The 21126-nt window shown below is 48.5% G+C and overlaps 1 protein-coding gene across 2 annotated transcripts in view; it reads right to left on the reverse strand.

Moving 5' to 3' along the window:
- dagla (diacylglycerol lipase, alpha) overlaps window positions 1–21126 on the reverse strand; it is a 34222-nt gene that overhangs the window by 6463 nt on the left and 6633 nt on the right. The window contains exons 2-18 of one of the 2 annotated variants that reach the window (XM_029256109.1): window positions 18427–18528; window positions 17767–17978; window positions 17315–17416; window positions 16846–16984; window positions 16658–16745; window positions 16434–16568; window positions 15939–16016; window positions 14377–14501; window positions 13886–14036; window positions 13625–13708; window positions 11843–11920; window positions 11465–11545; window positions 10468–10610; window positions 10186–10254; window positions 9829–9901; window positions 9522–9703; window positions 9250–9376 (exon numbers count right to left, since the gene is read on the reverse strand). In XM_029256109.1, coding sequence (XP_029111942.1) covers window positions 9250–9376; window positions 9522–9703; window positions 9829–9901; window positions 10186–10254; window positions 10468–10610; window positions 11465–11545; window positions 11843–11920; window positions 13625–13708; window positions 13886–14036; window positions 14377–14501; window positions 15939–16016; window positions 16434–16568; window positions 16658–16745; window positions 16846–16984; window positions 17315–17416; window positions 17767–17978; window positions 18427–18521 — 1962 coding nt within the window. In that variant the 5' untranslated portion in view covers window positions 18522–18528. The other variant, XM_029256110.1, reaches the window with a different exon arrangement.

Here is a 21126-nt window from a genome sequence, read left to right on the forward strand (position 1 = left end):
AAGAAGTGGGCATAGATTTTGGATTTTGGGGCCAACAGGATTATGAAACCCAGAGTCACAAGTGAGCTGTTTCAAGGTGGAACTTTCCGTGGAGCCTGAATGAAAGCTCTGAGATACTCTGAATTTAAGGAATTTACATTTATTTATTTAGCAGACACTTTTCTCCAGAGCGACTTCCAATAAACTCTCTGTAGTGTTATCAGCCCACACACCTTATTCACCGCGGTGACCTACACTGCTAAATACACTACTTACACTGGGTCACTCATCCATGCATCCGTGGAGCACACACACACTCTCTCTGTGAGACACTCACACACTACGAGTGAACCTGAACAGCATGCCTTTGGAGTGTGGGAGGAAACCAGAGCACCCAGAGGAAACCCACACGGACAAAATGCAAAACTCCACATGCACCAAGGGGGACTTGAACCCCTATTCTCTTACACCACCCAAATATTATGACACAGCAGCACTACTCACTGTGCTACCACACTGCCCGTTTAGTTTAGGCTCCATACTTTTCCATATATGCGTGGCTGTACCTTTTCTAACATTTTGCTCTTTCACTTTGGAAAAACTGTTTTTCCAGGTTTATCTGTTGACACCGGGCCACCAAGAGGCTTCGGCCAGAGCGCCGTATGATGGGTCGCACGGCATGCTGGGTAGCATGCTCCTATTACACTGCAACCGCAGTCCAACAAGAATCCTGCGTCACAGGCAGTGGCTCAGAACAGGAAAAAGGTCTGAAGGCTCACTATCACACCCACCCTTCCTAACAATAGCCCTCACTAATAGAATACCCCACCCCCCTCAAACTACAACCAAAGTCAAATTTCATTTCGTCACCCTTTCGGAACGGATACAGAATAGCTCCCACAGGATTTGGCTTTTCCTCCTTCGCCCTACCAGGTGATGATTTTTTTTTCCTGCAATATACCAGTTATATATCTGTTTTTTTGACCTTTGCTTAATCACTAGTATACGTATTTTTAATTATTATTTGTCGTTGTCTACGGACTTGGTTTTGAATGGAAGCTGGATGTTTGATGACCTCATTTATACATATTGTACACGTACGGTACGTACAGACAAATTGGGCTTCGGAGGCCAAGAGAGGTCTCATTTTTAAAGACCGGGTGCAACGCATTTTGCCCTCCATCATTGGCTTTAGCGGGCATTTCGCCAAAAATAAACAAGTTCTCTCTCCTCCAGCGACTCTGTCGGTTTTTGTTCTCCGCACCTTGACGTGTTTGACACCTGATTGACAGATGGTCCACACGTATCCCCAGCCCACATTTGGTGGCTCACTTAAAATTTGGTACAAGCCCAAAATAACACCAGGAGAGTCTCTACGTTGCCCAACGTTGGCCTTTGCAGTTTTTTTCAGCTCATTTTGTTATATTATTTTCGGGTTTCAACATCAAAAGAAAGCTTATGCTCAACACCTTGAACTTCCGGCTTACTAAAAATTAATTCCAGACTAATATTATTTTCCAGTATGTGGACTTGGTCGTGTACAACAAAATTTAATGACCGCATTAGTGTCACTACCGCAATCTTCGAAGCAACTAAATCTGAGGGGTCTTTTTTCACAAAACATTGTTTCGCCGGCAATGATGTCGTTATTTATCGAAAAGACTGCACGGGGAGGAAAAATAAAACTATTAAGAAATGTTTGCTTTATTGACGGACTACAAGCGCCGGCATGAATCATGCAAAAAAAGGAGGATACAGACTTCCGTGAATGAAAGTCGAGCTCTATTCGAAATGAGTTTGACAATAAACGCCGGAACAAAAGAGCACACGACCGCAGCACGAACGATCGGCGCGTAAACGTACAGGCGCTTATACAGACGGGCCGCAGACAAGTCACTGGGCGGATAGACGGACGCACACTTGCATGCAGGGGCTACCGACACACTCATTTTCGGGTCACTTTCACACCTGGAATAGATGCTCGGGAACAAACAGTTTGAGATCCATTGCAGTTATTTTTACATCGCTGTCTAGAAGCCTGCAGTTACATAAAAGATGTCCAAGAGCTGAATCATACAGAGGTATAGAAGCAGCACTGCAGTAAGTCTAGCCAACTCAACTGAAAAACGACAACAGCAGGATGCTGTTTGAAAGCGGAAGACCATTAAAAAAAAAAAAATAAAAGGCCTCCGGTCCCCTCACCCTTTGGTGAACTTACCTAATTGAATTGGAAAAAAACAGAGCATCCTGGCGGACTTTTGCAGCTACGCACAGGAAAACACTGCTGGCATCTGCCAGACGTCACGTACAAATCGGTATTAAGTAAGACGCTCATTACAAACACGCGCTGCCGACTCCAGTCACGGCAGCACAGTGGCTATTCGCTCAACCTGGACCCCTTTTTTTGCGGATAAGGAAATGGTAACCGACACAGCCGTAACGGCATCCGAGTGGCTCATACAGCGACCGACTATACGGGGTGGTCTTTCTTCTTGGGTGGCCTTTAGATGCTTCGAGATGACAATAAGTCAGGGCCTAATGCTGTGACATGTTTAAAATATCATGTAATTTTTGACAAAAGGAAAACTAAACTGTGAACCAACTTCCATTAAACCAGATGTGAAAGAGACCACTAACACTGGGAAGATCATGTGGGCAAGGGCACAATTCCAGCCCATGATCTCTAAAGGGTTTACAAGACAGATACATTTATTTTGGGTTCCAGATTTATGGTGTGATTTAAGGTACAAATAATGAATACAGAAAACGTGAAAGGAGCATACACAGGTAACGTACCACAACTAAAAACACACATTTTTTTTTTTTTATTTACAGAAATAAAATACATGCTGGGGTATCACAAGGAGTGTTAACACTGGTTTTGGACAATACTGTACTCAGAATGAGTAAATGAGGTGACAATATGAAATGGTTTGGAAATACATGAACACATGCACACGGACAACATACAGTGAATATATATATATGATCTGCTGTGGAATACTGCAAAGAGGAGTAAGAATATCAGAAACATTCCACTCAGATTAACTGCTAATCAGCAAAAAAAAAAAAAAAAAGAAAAAAAAAATCTCTCTCCTGATTGGATGGACTGCTAATCAGTAAATCATAGATCACATCAGATTGGCTGGACTGTCAGTCACATAAGCACAGATGGCTCCCGATTGGGTGGACTGCAAATCAGTAAAGAGCGTATCTTTCCTGATTGGCTGGATCGCAACTTGGTAAAGCGCATGTCTTTGCTGATTGGCTGCACTGATAGTCAACAAACAAAAGGACCTACCAATTAGCAGGAAGGTTACTCAAGAGCACAAATCTGTCACGAGTGGAACAGACCAGTACTATTAAAGCATGTCCTACAAAATCAAGCAACAATGTATTATTTCTTCATTTGATAGCCAGAAATGTATCTTTGGGCTAGAAAGTTAACTGATTTGGGCAAAAGTGCAATAGATCAAGAACTCCTCAGACAACAGCCTGGAAAAAATAAAGTGTCAAACTTCTGAAAGACTTCTCCAGCCTATGAAACTTCCTACTTGCCACAACCACTTTCAACAAAAACAGCGGATATCTTTGTTAAATTAAAATCAGAATGATGACACATACAGTGCACGAAGGATAAGTACAGACAGGAAGGAACACGCTATCCTCCAGTGTCATACACAAGAGCAAGAATTTCTTGACTCTGCAGTCATCGTACAGGCTGTTTATGTCTGTATTTCATCTCCACAAAGACTCACTCAGTTCCTCATTTTCTTTCGGTTCTGACACTATTCCAGGTATAAATATGCCGATCAATCAATAAATCGATCAATCAATCAATCGATGCCTGACCGTAAACACTCAGGGGTTGGAAATCATCCATGACTAGCATAGAGCTTGCTGGTGAACTTTGAAGTTGCATTAAGGCATGGAAAAGTCTTAACAGAGCAAGAAAGAACAGGAATGAAGGTTCTCCAGTCAGGGGAACCCAGGGTGCCCGCTGCTGCGTGAGAGAGTTCCCAAGGTGAGTGGGGTACAGATTCAACTACAGCTTGTGTTAACTACACAAATCCACCCGTATCTGAAGATAAAAGCATATGTTAATAAGTGTGGGCCGTTGGAAGCCGTCCTAGTGCCAGATGGACGCGACTGAGAAGAGAGAGCTTTGTGGAGGGGTTAAAAGAGTGAAGCTAGGTGGCTCGCAACCCTCATCTCCCTCTATTCCACTGCAGTCCACTCAATTGTCGGAGCACTGGTTTTCAGCACCTGTCGAGACATCAACAAAGGTTAGGATGCACAGAAAAGGACGGTAAATTACTGAAGAGGCATACAAGTAGGTAAATCAAACTCATTAATGAAATGTAACAAAGCTCGGGGGGTAACAGTGGCACATCTATTGTAACCCACCGTTTCCAAACCTTTCGTCTTCATGAGAACTTTTCAGCTTCCTGCCAAGGCCTCATTTTAAAAACGTGAAGGTGCTCGATGTTCAGTACATTGGTTCATGAGATTCCACAGGAGATTGCAGTCTAGTGAAGATACCTTGGTAGCTTCTAAAAGTCACCTTTCTGAATGTTACCTTGGTACCTTCTACACTTCTAGAATATGAGCCTTGATATACCATGCTCTTATGATCAAGATGATGTTCGCAGTGTTTGGATCAATGGCTCCTATAATGCCGTGTTATTCTACCCCAAATACATCCATTCAGACCCATAATTCACTCTTCAAAAAACCTCCAGAGAAGCCACCAGTACATGAACTGAAATATTCTCTTCTAACCAGACAATCCATACTGCAAAGTATTAGTAATTATTAATTAGTAATTACAACAACACTTTTGTTGTTCCTAATGCTCTGACTGCAGTTCTTTTACCATTAATATCTCAGTAGAGCAATGGGAAATTTAAATTTAACTACTGATATTCAGAAATATTATCCCTCTAGAGCTAGGTTGAAACAGCCAGTAGCCAAGTCTTGGTAGCTTCCATGCTATAAATACAGCTATGAAGAAACGTTTGTAAACACTTAAGAACTGTCTTATTTTAGTATGAATTACTGCTACAATGTGATCTAATCTTCAAACAAGTAATAATTTGTCACTTTAAAAAGGAACACACAATATTTTACATTTCCATGCCTTTATTAAAAAAAGTAGAGTAATTGATGTGAAAAGTACGTGACCTCTAGGATAATGACATCTAGAAAACAAGGTAACTGGAGTCCAGTGTTCAAGTCAGTTCAACGGGTTTTGACACACCACATTAAAAAAGTAATTTTGGTTACCTACTCTTTGCAACAGACTTCTGCAGAAATACAGCTTCATCACAAGAGATTTCAGAGGACCTCAAAAGAAGCATAAGACTGGAAAAGGTTTCAAAAGGATTTCTAAAGAGCTGGGTCTCCATCAGTCCACAGTCAGGTTGATAGTTTACAAATTGAATAAATTCAGCAGTGTGACTACTCTCTAGGTGTGGACATCATATGAAGATCAATGAACGGCCAAACGGTACAATACTCAGACAAGTGACAAAGAACCCAACGGTAACAGTTAAGGATCTCAACGTGTTCACCTTGATAACATTTGAGAATCTCTAACCTTAAGTGTTGATCATTGGAGGTCACCAGAGAGGAAACCACCTGGGGGCAGCACAGCTGCAGCAATGTTCAATTTTTGTCTCACCTGTCCACAGATCTTTCTGGCAAATGCATGTTAGGTTTGATGGGGGGGGATATACTAACACCAAAACCTCATCCTAGCTATGGTATGGTGGTGGGAGAATAATGGTCTGGAGATGCTCTGTCGCCACAGGGCCTAGATGGCTTACAGTCATTGACTGACCAATGAAATCCAAGTTGTACCAAGAAATTCTGCAGTAGAACATCAAACTGTATATCCAAAACTTCAGAAGAAGTTGGGACATGCAATAAGAAAATAATCCAAAACACAGGAATAAATCAACAATAGTGGCTCAAACAAAAGAAATCCCATGTTTAAAAATGGCCGAGCCTTGACCTCAGTCTTATCGAAATGCAGGGCCTGGCCTGAAGCAGGCCATTCAAGCAGGACATCCCAAAAACAAGAACAGGAACAGTTTTGTACAGGGAAATCGGCAAAAAAAAAAAAAAAATCCTAAATTCATTGCATGTCTGATAAACAGCTACAGGATTGACTGAGGTTGCTGCTAATAAAGGAGGCTCCAAGAATTATGAAATGAAACGGTTCACATACCTTTTCCAGTAACCTTCATTCTCGGAGCATATGATTTAAACAAACACATCAGTGTAAAATGTGTGTGTTTGTTAAATACTTTACTATGACTTCAGTTAATCCCACATCAGATTTTAGGTGCCATTCATGCAGAAGTGCAGATAATTTCAATAAGTTCACAAACAGCCTCTGAGCTGCAACATCAAGAATGCCCCAAAGGAGGCTATTGAGGACATACTCTTGGGTGCCAGTACCGAAAATACCAGCATTGTAATTTCAGTCCTAACACCTTCATTATCAATATGAACAGTTATTGCAGTATAATTCCTCTCCTCTAGCACAATGTTTCATAAACAGGAACCAAACAACTAATTAGCTCCATTCCTAATTTTGGATCCAGCTAAGTCTTTCATGTTGGTTTGTTATTACAGTTCATATTTTATTGGCTGAAACTTATTTGTGAAGTTTGTCTGGAAAGCCTACTCTTTTGGAAATGTAATAACTAAGGGGATTCCTGGCCGCGATCGCTGCTGTTAGCTATTCATCTTTGGACAGCACGCCAGATTAAGTGTTTATGAAATAATTTACGGAAAACTACCCACGTTTTGCACCCGATACCCAGATAAATATGTGAAAGGAAGCACTTAATCGGTTACGTAAATGAATAAATTAATCACGTACGCAGAAATCCTGTGAACTTTATTTCTTGAAGTACCGCAAACCCTCTGTACTCCATGATTTTTTTCCACGGGGAATATGACAGGCTCCTGTCTGATGAGTAATATTCCAAATATAAATACAGGAACAAATTCTATCATGCACACATATCACAAACCTTTTCTTGGGCTTGTCTCCTTTCACTTATTTTTGCTAAGTTTACTTTGAACACCCTTTATTTTCCTTGTTAGACAACTCATCATGATCTTCTTCGCGTCCCTCTCTCGCCCGTTATACGCTAATAAACATTCACATGTGTGTGTCACACTTTGAGACGGCGCTCTTCTATCCACCCCCACCATGACCCACTTGTGTGTACCCATTACAGTACAGTAGCCCCCCCTTATTCATGGGGGATGTGTTCCAAGACCTGCAGAGGATGCCTGAAACCGCGGATAGTACACACACACACACACACACATTTTCAGAACCGCTTGTCCCATACGGGGTCACGGGGAACCGGAGCCTACCCGGTAACACAGGGCGCAAGGCCAGAGGGGACACACCCAGGACGGGACGCCAGTCCGTCGCAAGGCACCCCAAGCGGGACTCGAACTCCAGACCCACCGCACAGCAGGACCGTGGTCTAACCCACTGCGCCACCGCACCCCTTCGCGGATAGTACCGAATCTAAAATATATACGATGTTTTTTTTTCCTATACGTACATAACTATGGTAAAGTTTTTTATAAATTAGGCACAATAAGTATTTATTGATTTTTTTTATATTAAATATTTTTTATTATGGGAAAAAAGGGGGGATTACTTTAACACAAGCACCGCGATACCGTGAGAGTTGATCTAATAACCGAGACGCTACTAAGTGACTAATAGGCGGGTAGTGTATACAGCGTGGATACGCTGGACAAAGGGATGATTTACGTCCTGGGCGGGACGGCTACTCAGAACGGGGTGAAATTTAAAACTTATGCACTGTTTATTTCTGGAATTTTCATATTTTCGAACCGCAGTTGACTGCGGGTAACTGAAACCACGGGAAGCGAAACCACAGATAAGGGGGGACCGCTGTCCTCTGGAATTCCCTCCTTTCCCATAATGCACAGCTATGGGGAACATTCAAGATGGTGTTGAATAAAAGAAGCTAAAGTCTTGGAATTTCTTCATTACAGCTGGAGAGCTTCCAGAATTGGGCTTTGAAAACAATGTCTACTAAGCGAATACTTTACCTGAATTAGTCTACAGCAGTGTTCGGGGTCCACAGAGCTTTCCCGTTCTTACTACAGGAACGCACGTAACAGTCGAGCAGCTTAAATACACAAAACGAACCGTTTACCCACCACTGGCAGCCTACCACGAGGTCAAACTTCCAGTCCCAGGTTGCCCACACGACAGCCCATAAATCCCTTGGTTTGTTCAGTTTGAAATCATTCATATATTCATGTGATCGATGCCCTTGCAGCTTTAACGTTAGTGGGGGTCTTTCGTAACGAATAACGCAAACAGAGATGCCTCCTAAAAAAAAAAAAAAAGTCACATTTTAGGCACACTTGTGGAAAATTAAAATCATACTGGAAAATGGGCCAAGGAAAATAACACGTGGAAGAACGAGCCACATGCCATACATTCTAAGAAACTGTTGCTGTCATGCACAAGGAATTAAGAAATGCTTAACAGACTTGACAAAGCCAAAGAAAAACGTGTCCAAGAACAAAGAAAGTTTTCTGTTCAGCTAAAGGATTGTGCATCTTTGTTAAAAGCCAAAAAATGACTTTACTGGTATCAGCTATTAAAGGCTATTATTTTCGTGATGCTCATATTTAATGTTGATGGCTCACACTTAAAGCTACAAAAATATCTCTGTTTACTAGTTGAAACATTTCTAATTTAACTCAAAAAAAGCTTTCAGATGTTCCTTCTGTTAAGATTTTGGCCCACAGGTCACTGATGCCGAACATTTGCACACATTCTGAACATTTTATGATTAAAATACTGCAAGACCGCAGAATATACTTTCTAGTACTGTGCCAAGCGTACTCCCACCAAAGAAATCCATTCTGGGTAAATAAATAATTCACCAGAGTACCGAATTACCCCGACTGCTTAATGCACACTTTACACATAACAACTCAGTACCGCTCTTTTATAAAATGACTTGCATACAATCCAGGGAAAATGCTGTGGGTGCAAACAACACTGAGTGGTAAACAGCAGTATAAAACACCTAGTGCTGTGACAGCAGTAGCCAGCAGTATATCTTTTCCATCACATCACCTCCTGCTTGACCGATGAATGCCACCCGGAGCACGACCGGGAGGGATACAAGAGCCAGCTCACGTGAGGTCCAGCGTAGCTGGCCAAAAGTCACACGCAGCCACACTCACCTTATGTAGTCCCTCCATTACCATGTGGGGCAGGTGCTCGTTCAGCATGGCGGGGGAGATGATGACTTCATCGAAAGCCTTGTTGTCCCCCCAAAGGGCGGAATAGGTTGGTTCTTCTTGACCACAACTGCGTGAGAGGAAGACGCCACGTTACCCCAGTATCCTGCAGTATCCTATATTACTCCGGTATCCTACAGTGCATCACACCTCCGTGAGAAACGGGAGCAGCCTTACAGCCTCTCCGTTCCTCCCCTCCAGCACTTGGCCCTCACCATCTCTCTGGAGGGTGATTGTGGACCACATGGATCACTTTGCCAGGGGGATACAAGGGGGTGGACGCAGAGAGGGCAATGCTAAGGTCACTGGGCGGTGCAGCGTTCTGGGGCTGGGGACCATCGTCCAAGGGCAGCTCCGATTTGGGGATACACTTAGTGCCCCCCATGATGACCCTCCACTGGACAAAGAAAGAGAAACGGGGACGCGGACTCAATGAAAACAGGAGGACAGCGAGAAATGAGAAGACGCACAAGAGCTCAGTTATCCTTCACGTAGGGTCACTACGTCAAATGTCCACCTCACCTTTGGCTTGTCACTCTTATGCAAAACCTCCAACAGGTGGCGTCGGAACCCTTCGAGCTGAGAGAGACCAATCCTGATAGACAGGCAAGAAAATAGAAAACGCTTCCATTGAATTAGTATTCCCTGTAACACATGCGTGTTCAATACGAACGTACGCACGTCTATTTACTAACAACGATGCACAGAAAACGCACCGCAAAGGGTTAAACACTGAGCAAGCCAACACACACTGTGTCTCTTTGACATGCTGAATACATAATACACACAAAACGGCATTTCAAGATATTAAAAAAGACCGCGCGCGCGCACACACACACACACACACACACACACACACACACACACACACACACCAACCTTGGCACTAGGTCCTTCCCCAGAACCACGGAGGTGACGAACTCTTTGGAGTACTCCATGGCATCCTCACTGGAAGGGTAAAGGAGAGAAGGGGGAACAAATGAAGACAGGTACGTGGCGGCAGCGTAGTGACTAAAGAGACTCCGTCGCTAAAAGGTGACCTACTGCGCAACTTGAGGACACCGAGCAAGGATGAACCCGGCGACCAAGTCGCTCCGCAGAACCTCGGTCCTGAAAGGAACCCGAACGCCCGAGAGCGCCCGGCGAGCTGCGCAACCTCACCTGAGCAGGCCGCCGGGAGGCGAGTAGGCGTAGCAGTGCAGCGTGGGATACTGGCGGCGGAGCAGGAAGGAGAGGATGGCAGCCGTGCCCGCCCCCAGGGAGTGACCCACTATCACCAAGCCGTAGTGCTTGGTACCCTTCCCCTGGAAAAGGCCACGGAAACACCTGCGTTACCATAGTGAAGCGCTGCACTTGACCGGAAGTAGATCTAGCCTGAAGCACAGGACCCTGCGCTGGGGATGTGGAAACCCTACTTAAGAACTGCACCTTTTTTTTTTTTTTTTTTTGCAATATTTACATTCATTTATCAGACACTTCTCTCCAAAGCAACTTCCAATGAACTCTATGTAGTGTTATCAGGCCACACACCTTATTCACCAAGGTGATTTACACTGCTAGATACACTACTTACATTGGGTCACTCATCCATACATCAGTGGAACATGTCTTTGGACTGTGGGAGGAAACCAGAGCACCCAGAAGAAACCCACACAGACTCGGGGAAAACATGCAAACTCTACACAGACTAAACAGGGATTGAACCTATGTCCTCTCACACCACCCAGGCACTGTGAGACAGCAGCACTACTTGCTGTGACACCATGCCGTTATTACGAACTGAAATTATTTACCCATTTATGCAGCTGGGTAATTTTTACTGTAGCAATTTAGGGTAAGTACCTTGCTCAAGGGTACTACAGCCAGAGGTGGGAAATGAACCTGCGACCTTTGAATCCATAGGCAGCGGCTCTAACCACTACACTACCAGCCGTCCCGCGATATGCAATGGAACGTCAAAAGCCGACCTTCGAGAAATTAACTAGACTCCCCGAGCCTTAATGCAAAAGTGCGTCTTTTCGCGAAGCTCGTTCCTCCTGTTCGAAATGCTCCGCAGAAGCCCGGCCGGTCGGCACGTGCGCCGTCCTGGCGGGAGCGACGTCCTGCCGCGAAACACCGGAAACACCAAAGCAAATGCGCAGAGACTGCGAAACGTTACCAGATCTCTTCCGAATGCTTGCGATAAGATCATCTCCTGCTCCAGCTTCTTCTTTATGTACTCCGCTGAGTACACCATGCCCTGGGGGGGGGAGGGGGAGGGAGAGAGAGAGAGAGAGAGAGAGAGAGAGAGAGAGAGAGAGAGAGAGAGAGAGAGAGAGAGAGAGAGCCAACATGAGCAGGAAGATCGACCTCAAAGGCAGGGCAGAGCTGTTGTTCAAGTAAATAAAGCGTTTTATTAGACTTAAAAGAGGTCAAACGGCTTCCTCTCCTTTTAAAGCCACCGAAGGGGACGAATCGCTGACAACCACCTGCGTCACAGTCTGAGGTCCAGCTGGCGCGAGCGCGGAGGTGCTGGACTGCAGCCTGCAGAGCTCACCTTGTGGCCCAACCAGGTACCGTGCTGCTCCTCCACCGGCAGGCGCTCGGAGTCTCCGGTCAGATCGGTGAGAGCGTCCTGGGAGGGCAGGGAGAAGACATGGGAAGGGTTACAGGAAGACAGTGAGCGCGTCCTCGACGCAGGGCTTCCCCTGCTGCACCGCTGTGCTTCAGCGAGTGTTGGAGGAGGCAGCAGCCAAGCTTCCCATTTCTCTGCAAGGAAAGAATAGCAACAAAGTTCGCCCTGCTGTGCTCCCCCTCCGGTTATTGGCGCCGTTTTGCTTTTAATTAGGTACAGGTAGTCCCCGGATTACGAACGAGTTCCGTCCCTAAGTCTGTCTTTAAGTCGAATTTGTATGTAAGTCGGATACTTGTAGATTTCATCAGGACAGAGCCTTTCACACGTTCCATTGTTTTCACCTTGTCCTGATCGTTGACCGATTTGTAGCCTAATGCTTTTCCAGTGTTCGTTGCCATCTCACCCTTTTTTGATCCCTTTATTATTTCCACTTTAGTTTCAATCGTGATCGTCTTCCTTTTCTCGGATGCATCACCATCGCTTGCATCACGTTTACGCTTCGGTGCCATGGTTACGAGGGCGAAAACAAAAAGAATTAAAGGCAAATACAGTAACACACGAGACACTTAACAGTAACGTGGTCCGACTGAAAAGGAGGAAGTCTTTGTCCTACCCCGGGCCCGCGCCCCACGAGCCGACAAACCGCTGTAGACACGCAATGGTTTGACGGGCATCGCAAAGTAGCGCCCGTTGGTTATTACGAACCATTGTACGTAACTCAAATTTTTAATATAATAGACTTTACAGGGGGTGGTTCATAACTACGGGTTGTATGTAAGTCAGACGTTCATAACCCGGGGACTACTGCCTGTATTAGTAAGTGCCTCACTCCGCTGTGATTTTAAACTGCCAGCTGTTTGGGTCATTCTCTTTGTTCTGATTCCAGGGTCAGATGCAGTTATTCCTCGGGGGGGGGTGAGGCAACAGTGGCCATGTGACTATTTCCAGTATAAGGAACTATACCCATATTTCATAATGTGATATTGCAGAATGTCACCACATCAGCATGTTTTCCCAGTCATAGCTGGGAAACTGTGTTATCGCTGTCTTTTCTTCTTCAGAACTGGTAAACATACTTTTCACCTTTCGTCCTCCTCCACAAGCCCCGCCCACGTGTGTAATGTACTAATGCCACCAAAAGTGCGCTTCACTAGAAGCTGCTGTTATGAAGCAGCTGTGTGTGTGAGCAGAACTTTAGTTTATATGTATATATTAATATAATATACATCATTATGTTAGTGGTACGCTTTACTATCATAAGGTTTCTTTTAATAACGGGATATTTTCCGTTTCTCCTCCAGACCTCGATGTTTGAGAAGTCTCCACCGTCTCCTCCCCGTCAGTCAGGTATATATTTGCCCACACAGGCTGAGCTTTATGTCTACAGATAAAGTTTATTGCTCAATTCACGGCCACTGCGGGCAGTTCGGAATCCGCCCTGCTACTATCGGGGTGTTTTTAAAGAGCTTGTTCTAATCGCAAAGCGCCTAACAAGAACAACGTGCACATTTAAGGGATCCCTTTGTTTAAGGATGGAGGGGGAGCGAGAGCGAGGAAAGGTTTAGCGCAAGCGACGGCCCGGATCCAGCTCTCAGCCAAGAGGATAAGTGCTCGGAGGCAAGGATCCGGCCGCGCGGGGGGGGCACGTCGGCGATTACGCAACTGCACCGCCGCTGACAATGTGACTGTGCGTCACGCTCTTACTTTGGGCGAAAGGGTTCCTCGGATGCTGATGACAACCTTCTTCTTGTCGTGGTCCACCGCCACGAAGAAGGGCGTCTCGTACACCTGGCCGGCGGAGACGGGGGTGGGGGGGGGGACAGAGGCAGGACATCAGAGTCGGAAAGCGAGACCCCGGTTGCTCGCGAGCGCAACGTAGCGGTCACACGACCTCCCCGGGCGACACGAGCGAGTCGAACTGCCGACTGACCGTTTCCCTTCCCCTTCCCTTCCGGAAGCACTCACCGCGTCGTGGCAGGACGTGTAGACGATGTGGACCTGTTTCAGGTCCTGGTCCAGGAAGTGTCGACGGATCGCGAGCAGGTTGCAGCCGCAGCAGTTGTCTTCCTCCACGGTGACGGACTGGGAGAGACGGGAGCCCGACACGGGCACGCAGCTGCGAGCGAAAGCGGGCCGCAGTTAGCCGCACGCACGCGCACGCGCCACAGGCCGTCCGCCCCGAGGAGCGCGCGTCTCAGCGAGTCGCAAACCTTTCACATCGCCGCCAAGACCACGCGCAACGCCGGACATGTCGTTACACTGAGCAAACATGAGTAGGGATCGCTTAGCATTACTGGGATGTCTTTATACGTATATGTGAGTGTGAGTGTGTGTCATTGTTCCAGCTTGATGTGTGGGCACTACCCATGCGAGCGCGTGCCATCGCTCGAACATCCGTGAGCTACGTTACGCCCCGAGCGATGGCATCTCCGCTCCGACGCGGGCGGCGCACTCACGAGCAGGAGCTGGCCAGGTGACACAGTCCGCACGCCGGCTTCCTCATGAGGTACATGGGCCAGCCGTACGCCGCCAGGGCGAACAGCATGTAGTAACACACCTCTCTGTACATCGCCATTTCTGTCTGTGGGGAGAGGAGAGTCGGCACAGTCAGAGCACGTGCATCACGCACACGGGGTAAGGCCCCCACCCCACACACACACACACACACACACACACACACACACACACACACACACAGAGTCCCGAGAATCTGTTTCGTAGGCCCGCATTCTAATGAATGCCGGTCCACGACGGCTCCTTTTCATCAAACGTTCGCCCGGCACTTTAATCCGCCGAATGCGCAGCCTGCTCAAGATATTTACTAACCGCACATAATGGCATTAAATATCAGGAATGAGTGGATTTGCCCCCCCCGCCGCGCATTACCTTTCTCGCATGTGCAAGAGTCGTCAATGCGAACGTAATCAGGAGCCTTTTTTTGGCAGATACGAGGCAAATGAATTCACAGGAAACACGTAACCGGATTAATCAAAGTCTACGGCGGCTGAAGTATGATTTATAATGGAAAAGGAAACATCCCAATACGAATTTTACCAAACTAAGGATTCATATAGCGAAAAAAGAAAACTTGCACGGCTGTGAAATCTATAAATTTCCAGGTTTTACAAAATGGAATAAAATTTTTCCAGTGTTCTTAGTTACATCGATTTTTGCATCAATTACGATTAGCGAAACTTTACCGATTACAAATATAACACTGGTTTTTCTTGAGTGTCAGTTTTAGTTTGGTACTTTACAGCCATTGGAAGATTCCAAAAGGCATCGGAACATTCTAGAAAATAGCACAACGTTGCAGAAAGCAAAAGATCCTGAAAGGTACCGGAATATCCGGTGCTTGGAACGCAGTGCCAAAATTCGCTGAAATTTAACCAATGTGGAATATTGATCTAAAAACTGACATACAGTATGAAGTACCACTAAACGTATGATTAATCTAACAAAACTGAATAGAAAACGCTGAGAGGGAAAAAAAAAAAAAAAATGACAAAATAAAATTTCTATTACGTTGTGTGATTTTTTTCCTGACAATTTCCAATCTGTTAATGGAAGCATTCTGAATATAAAGCCCTATGATAGTTATTTTTGATACTTTGAACATTAAGGGCAAATTAACTTTTCGACACGACACTGATGGATTTGATTACAAAAGAAATAAAGCCTTACTTTTACTAATTGACACACATAAGAAAATGCTGGCAGGCAAACAGAGACACAGTTATGTTTTTTCCCCCCCTCGTACAACAGAAGGATGATGGGATCCAAAGAGGCCGAAAATAGCGTCCCTGGAGTTGTCTGTCAACCCACCAAAGTGCGAAATGGGCTTTGAAATTATTTCGCCGTCCTCTGCCTCAGTTCCTTACGACATACTTGATGAATGTGCATGTGGATAAAGTCCATGCCCCCCAAAACAATTTTTTTTTGAAAAAGGGGGAGTGAAATCACAGCAATTCACTGGATTCAGCGACAAACTGGGCTCAAATACACACACGGAACCCACCGAGTTCTTCAAATCCAGATATCTGGTGTTCCGCGTGACAGGAATCCCAGACAGGAAGGCCAGAATGTCGTTGTTGCCCTGCGGACGAGACACACCGCGATGATGCACGCAACGCGTCGCTGCGACACGCTCGCCAGCAGCGACTCCGAACACTTGCGCCCGCCCACAAATGACTGTTACACAATGAAACGGATGCGCAACCGAGATCTTGCTGCCGTTTCCCTCCAAATCTTACTGCACTCCTTACGGCTACATGTTTCTCGTGCTTTTCACCAAAGCAATTTAAAATGTTAAGGTGCCTAATTATTTACCCATTTGGGTAATTTTTACTGGAGCAATTCAGGGTAAGTACCTTGCTCAAGGGGACTATAGCTAGAGATGAGATTCCAACCTGCAACCTCTGGGTCCAAAGGAAGCAGCTCTAACCACTACGCTACCAGCTGCCCCACCCCTTACCGCACCCCTTACCGCAGTCCCCGCCGAAGCCGTACCCACCTGGTCCAGGATGGCCGACCTCTTCGCCCTTTGTCTCTGCCTCAGCAGCACCAGTCCGGCGATGATGTCGCTGGGGACGATGTCCAGGTCCCGGAAGAACTCCGCAAACAAGCTGGCCACCTCGGAGTAAGCGTCCTGGGCACAACGAGGACACCCCCCCACCTTAGAGAACGGGCGAGTTCGCTCGGCGAAAGAGCGCATCACGCCCGACGGAGAACACTGACCGACTGCGAGTCCTGCGCTCTGGTGCAGCACATAAAGAATTTGAGTCTCCTGGACCAGCTGCTGGCTTGGCCTTCCTCTAACCGGTGTCTGCCAGGGAAGGGGAGGAGAAGGTCAGCCGGTCACAGGGAAACGCAGCTCCGGCGGCTCACAGGCGCAGGAGGAAAGGGGGTCGCCGAAACGCCTTTACCTGAGCGTGTAGGTGGTGAGGTTGCGCTGGCGTCGGCGCGTCGCTTTCAGCTTGACGAACGTTCGCCCCGTGGGGTCAAAGGTGCACATGAGGGTGAAGCACATGCTGAAGATCACCAGCCAGTTACACACCACGATTCCTGAGGAGAGCAAGGCCAGCGTGCGTCAGAGCGCAAAGACGCGTCGCCGGCACCATGAAAAGGACAGAAAAAGGAAGGAGGAAAAAAAAAAAAAAAAAAGAGAAGTCAACATGCATCCTATTGCGCCTTTTTAGATCTCTGCCAGTTCATATTCGCTCGCACTCAATTTAGACTTTCTTGGACACGGAGGCGACGGGAACGTTCGGAACGCACACACATCACTCGTTGTTTCCGCTCGCCGTTCGAACAAAAGCCCGTTTTATTCCGAAGGAATTTCCGGAACCGCACGCGAGGAGAGCGAGCGGCGAACCCCTCGCCGGGGACCCTCACCCAGTGTCAGGTTCTTGGCGGTGATGTCAGAGCAGGGCTGGTAGTACTGGACCAGCCAGGCGATTCCCACCACTGCGTAGACGAGCTCCACCAGGAGGATGGCTGGGCGACACACAGGAACACGTCATACGTTAACCTGACGCTCCTCCGAAACGGTGCACGTTAAGCAACTGACCCATTTATACAGCTGGGTAATTTTACTGGAGCGATTTAGGATGAAAATCTTGCTAAAGGCAGGATTTGAACCTGCAACCTTTGGATCCAAAGGCAGCAGCTCTAACCGCTACGCTATCAACTGTCCTCACCATAGAGGCACGTGGAACATGAGCGCATGTATAAATAGGAGAGTGCGCACCTCTGACAGTGCGCTTCTTCCTCCAGAGAAGACATTCTGCGTATCACCTTGAGCGCGTGTGTGTGTGTGTGTGTGTGTGTGTGTGGGGTAGACTCACCCAGGCGGATGTAGAGCACATACTCCACGGCGTCTCTGGGCTTCGTGTACAGGATGCTGCCTCTCATGCTCAGCCACATGATGACGCTCTCGCAGATGAGGCAGCTCACCAGGATGCCCAGGTAGCCCCTGCCGTGGTCCACCAGCGTCACCGAGCACGACTGTCCGGATCCGAAGGGCAGGCCGAACAGCACCACGGACAACGCCACCAGCCTGAGCGGGAACAGGGTCCGGTCACAACCTGCGCGGCGCCGACTCGAAAAGAAAAACGGATGGCGTTTCGCGCCTGCCTGGCCGCACACACACACGGGTCTACTGAGAACCTACAGCAAAGTACGAGATGAGCTCAGAACACTGCTACATGAGCAACACTTTGGAGAAGTTTCTCAGCGCGTGCGTGCGTGCGAGAGAGGGAGGGAGAGAGAGAGATGAATGCAACAGGGACCCTCCCGTCCTTCGCATGCCGTCAAATCCATTAAGGCGCAAAAGCTTGAAACGAGCGGCTCGCACCTCCGCTTCCGCGCATCGGGACCAGCGGCAGAGTCACAGCGAAGGTAACGTACCGCGTTTATCCCTTCCTTCGTTCGGGCGAGCGCCTCCACGGGGTCCGTCCCGGGACCTCCCGTACACCGGGGGGGGGGCGCGTTCACCGTGTACTCACCAGGCGCTGTGCAGGAGGAAGAGGAAGAGGGCCGGCAGCACCAGGTCATCGCTCCCAACGGACCAGCGCCGGCGAAACAAAACCATCCCCGGCATCACTGCCCTGCAGAGCGGAAGAGAGACGAGGACACGCTGAGGGTTCGGACCACGCTCGCCGACGGCAGGGACGCGCCCATCGGCGCGCCCGCTCGGAACTAGGTCGGCTGGATGTAGGTGACATCATCGTCATGCGCGGTACTCGAGACGGCAAGCGGCACGATCGAGGGGCCGAGCAAACCCTGCGAATCGTATCTCGGGACCCGCTCCGGTGCCGGGATTGGGCCGGGGCAGAGCAGTTGGGTCGCATCCGGTCTGCAACAACGCGACTTCAAATATCACGATCTGTTACATCGAGTCATCGACCCGACACTTTTCTCCAAAGCAACTTACAGTGTTAATCTACCTACAATTTTTTACCCATTTATACAGCAGAGTAATTTTTACTGGAGCAATTTAGCGTAAGTACCTTGCTCAAGGATACTTCAGCCAGCGGTGGGTACTGAACCTATGATCTTTGGGTGCGGAGGCAACAACCCTAACCACTACGCCGCCCACTGCCCCCAGGTAAAGGTGCAATGGCTGCTGGGAATTCCAGATCCCCAGGTGTCCTCCTCCACGTGGTACAATCCAGATCCGACGCCCTTTCCTTCAGAAGCCGGGCGAATCGCTTCGAGCCAACACCCGCCCCCCCCCCCACCTCATTGTAAAATTCTATATACATTTAAAAAGCGCGTCAAACGCAGACAAAGGACGTCAAGCGGCACGCTCCAGTACTAAAAACAAGAATAATGTATCCAAAAATAGATCGTAGCCGTTTCGCGGACGAATAAAACCGCTCGTCCCTTTACGCGCCGCAAATTGCGCCCCCTCCCTCGAACCCGGGCTCTCGAGCCAACGGCCTCTCCATTCCTCACCCTCAAATCCCTTCCTTCTGCCCCACTTAGAATTTACCAAATCCTCTGCAAACACACCAACTACACGCGGAGGGATACTTTATTAACCCCGAAGGAAACTGCACGTGCCCGCGCACACACACACACGACGTAGTGGAAGGAAACGCTGGAAAAACACTGAAATACTCATATAGAAAACAATGGATGCGAATAAGTAACAAGGTAAAAACAGTACAGCTGTTGACTTCTGGTCGGCACCAAGAAGCCCTGCTGTTGCGGCAACTACCGCAAATTCATCATCATCATCATCGGCGAAGGCAAACGAGCGACTGCAGTGCAGCCCAAATGATGTGATGTGTTTCATCAGGACCAGCTACAAAAAAAAAAAAAAAACACTCCCCCCAGTTTCGGCAGGGTCGTCGCGTCTGGCCCCCCCGTCGCCACCATCGCTACGTGCTAAACCCAGGTGACTGCGTCCGCGTCACCGAGGGCTCCGCCACGCTCGCTTCCAGGGCGAGCTGCCGCGGCGAAGGTGACCTTGTCTCCCGGCCTGCGACGCGGGAGCAGCTGGGATTTAGAGCTTTTGGCGGACGTGGCGTCGGTGGGGGGTGGGGCTATGGAAAAGACCTTGTAGAGCAGCGCAGGCCTCGCGCCGCCAACCCTGGGCATCTCGACCCTCGGCGACGTTCCCACGTTGCGCTTCTCAAGTGCGGTGACCCAGCCGCGCAAACATTAGTCGTCTTGCTGGACGCGTGACCGAAATTACCCACAAACCCTCTTGCCGGCTCACACCGTGCGAGTTCCTTACAAAACCGTTCGTCAATTTCCAGCCGGTCCCATCGCGTGGGCCGGAAGCCGACGACCCGCCGATACGACCTCGCCGTCACCCGAAGCGACTCAATTGATTAATCGCCGCCTACGGACTCGTTTCGGCGGCCGCTCGGCCGGACGGCGGGGCGCCGCCCTTCCCGTCGTGCCGAACGCGGAGCGACCACGGGGCGACGGCCGAGGTGCCGGCGGAGAGACGCGGAGGGAGGCTCGGATCCCGGCGCTCCCGGTTTGCGACGCGGCGGGCCGTTCCGTCCTCGCAGAGGCGCGGAACGCACATCGTACGCGCACACGCGCAGGCGCTCGCGTATGTACACACACACGCCTACGTGGAGGCTGCCCACATGGGCCCTCTCTCTCTGCCTCCCTCTCCAGCACGGATTAGAAGGCAAGGTGAGGGGGAAATGAGTAGGAGCGAGCGAGCGAGCGAGAGAGAGAGACGGACGAGCGATGTACCAATCAGAGCCTCAATCAGGCCAGAAATCATCTGGATGCCAGAACCGAAATCTGTGAAGGGGAGATAAAGGGAGCAGAGGGGGAGGACACGGAGGAACGGGCCTTCGTGTAAGACGCTCCTTCCCGTAACCGCCGTCAACGCGAATGCTGCGTTCGGGGGGGGGGGAGGAGAGGCGAGCGATGAGGGCGAGAGGAAGAAAGATGGAGCGAGAGGAGCACCGAGGGAGGAGGGGAGTGGGAGGCGGACCGCTCTATGTTTAGCGTGACACTAACCGTCTTTGATGGAAACGGCAGCACGCACACACACACACACACACACACACACATTTAAAAAAGGATTCGTACAACGGGTACTCGTGCCGCTCGGGTCGGCCGACGCCGCACCGCGAGCCCGGAGCGGCGCAGCACATCTTTTGCGGGTCATGCCGGCCGCTCTCGCAGCAGGTGAAATAATTACCGCTTTCGGTCACGCTCGAGCAGCGCGT

The sequence above is a fragment of the Scleropages formosus genome, chromosome 11 (assembly GCF_900964775.1).
Source record: "Scleropages formosus chromosome 11, fSclFor1.1, whole genome shotgun sequence".
Lineage (NCBI taxonomy): Eukaryota > Metazoa > Chordata > Actinopteri > Osteoglossiformes > Osteoglossidae > Scleropages > Scleropages formosus.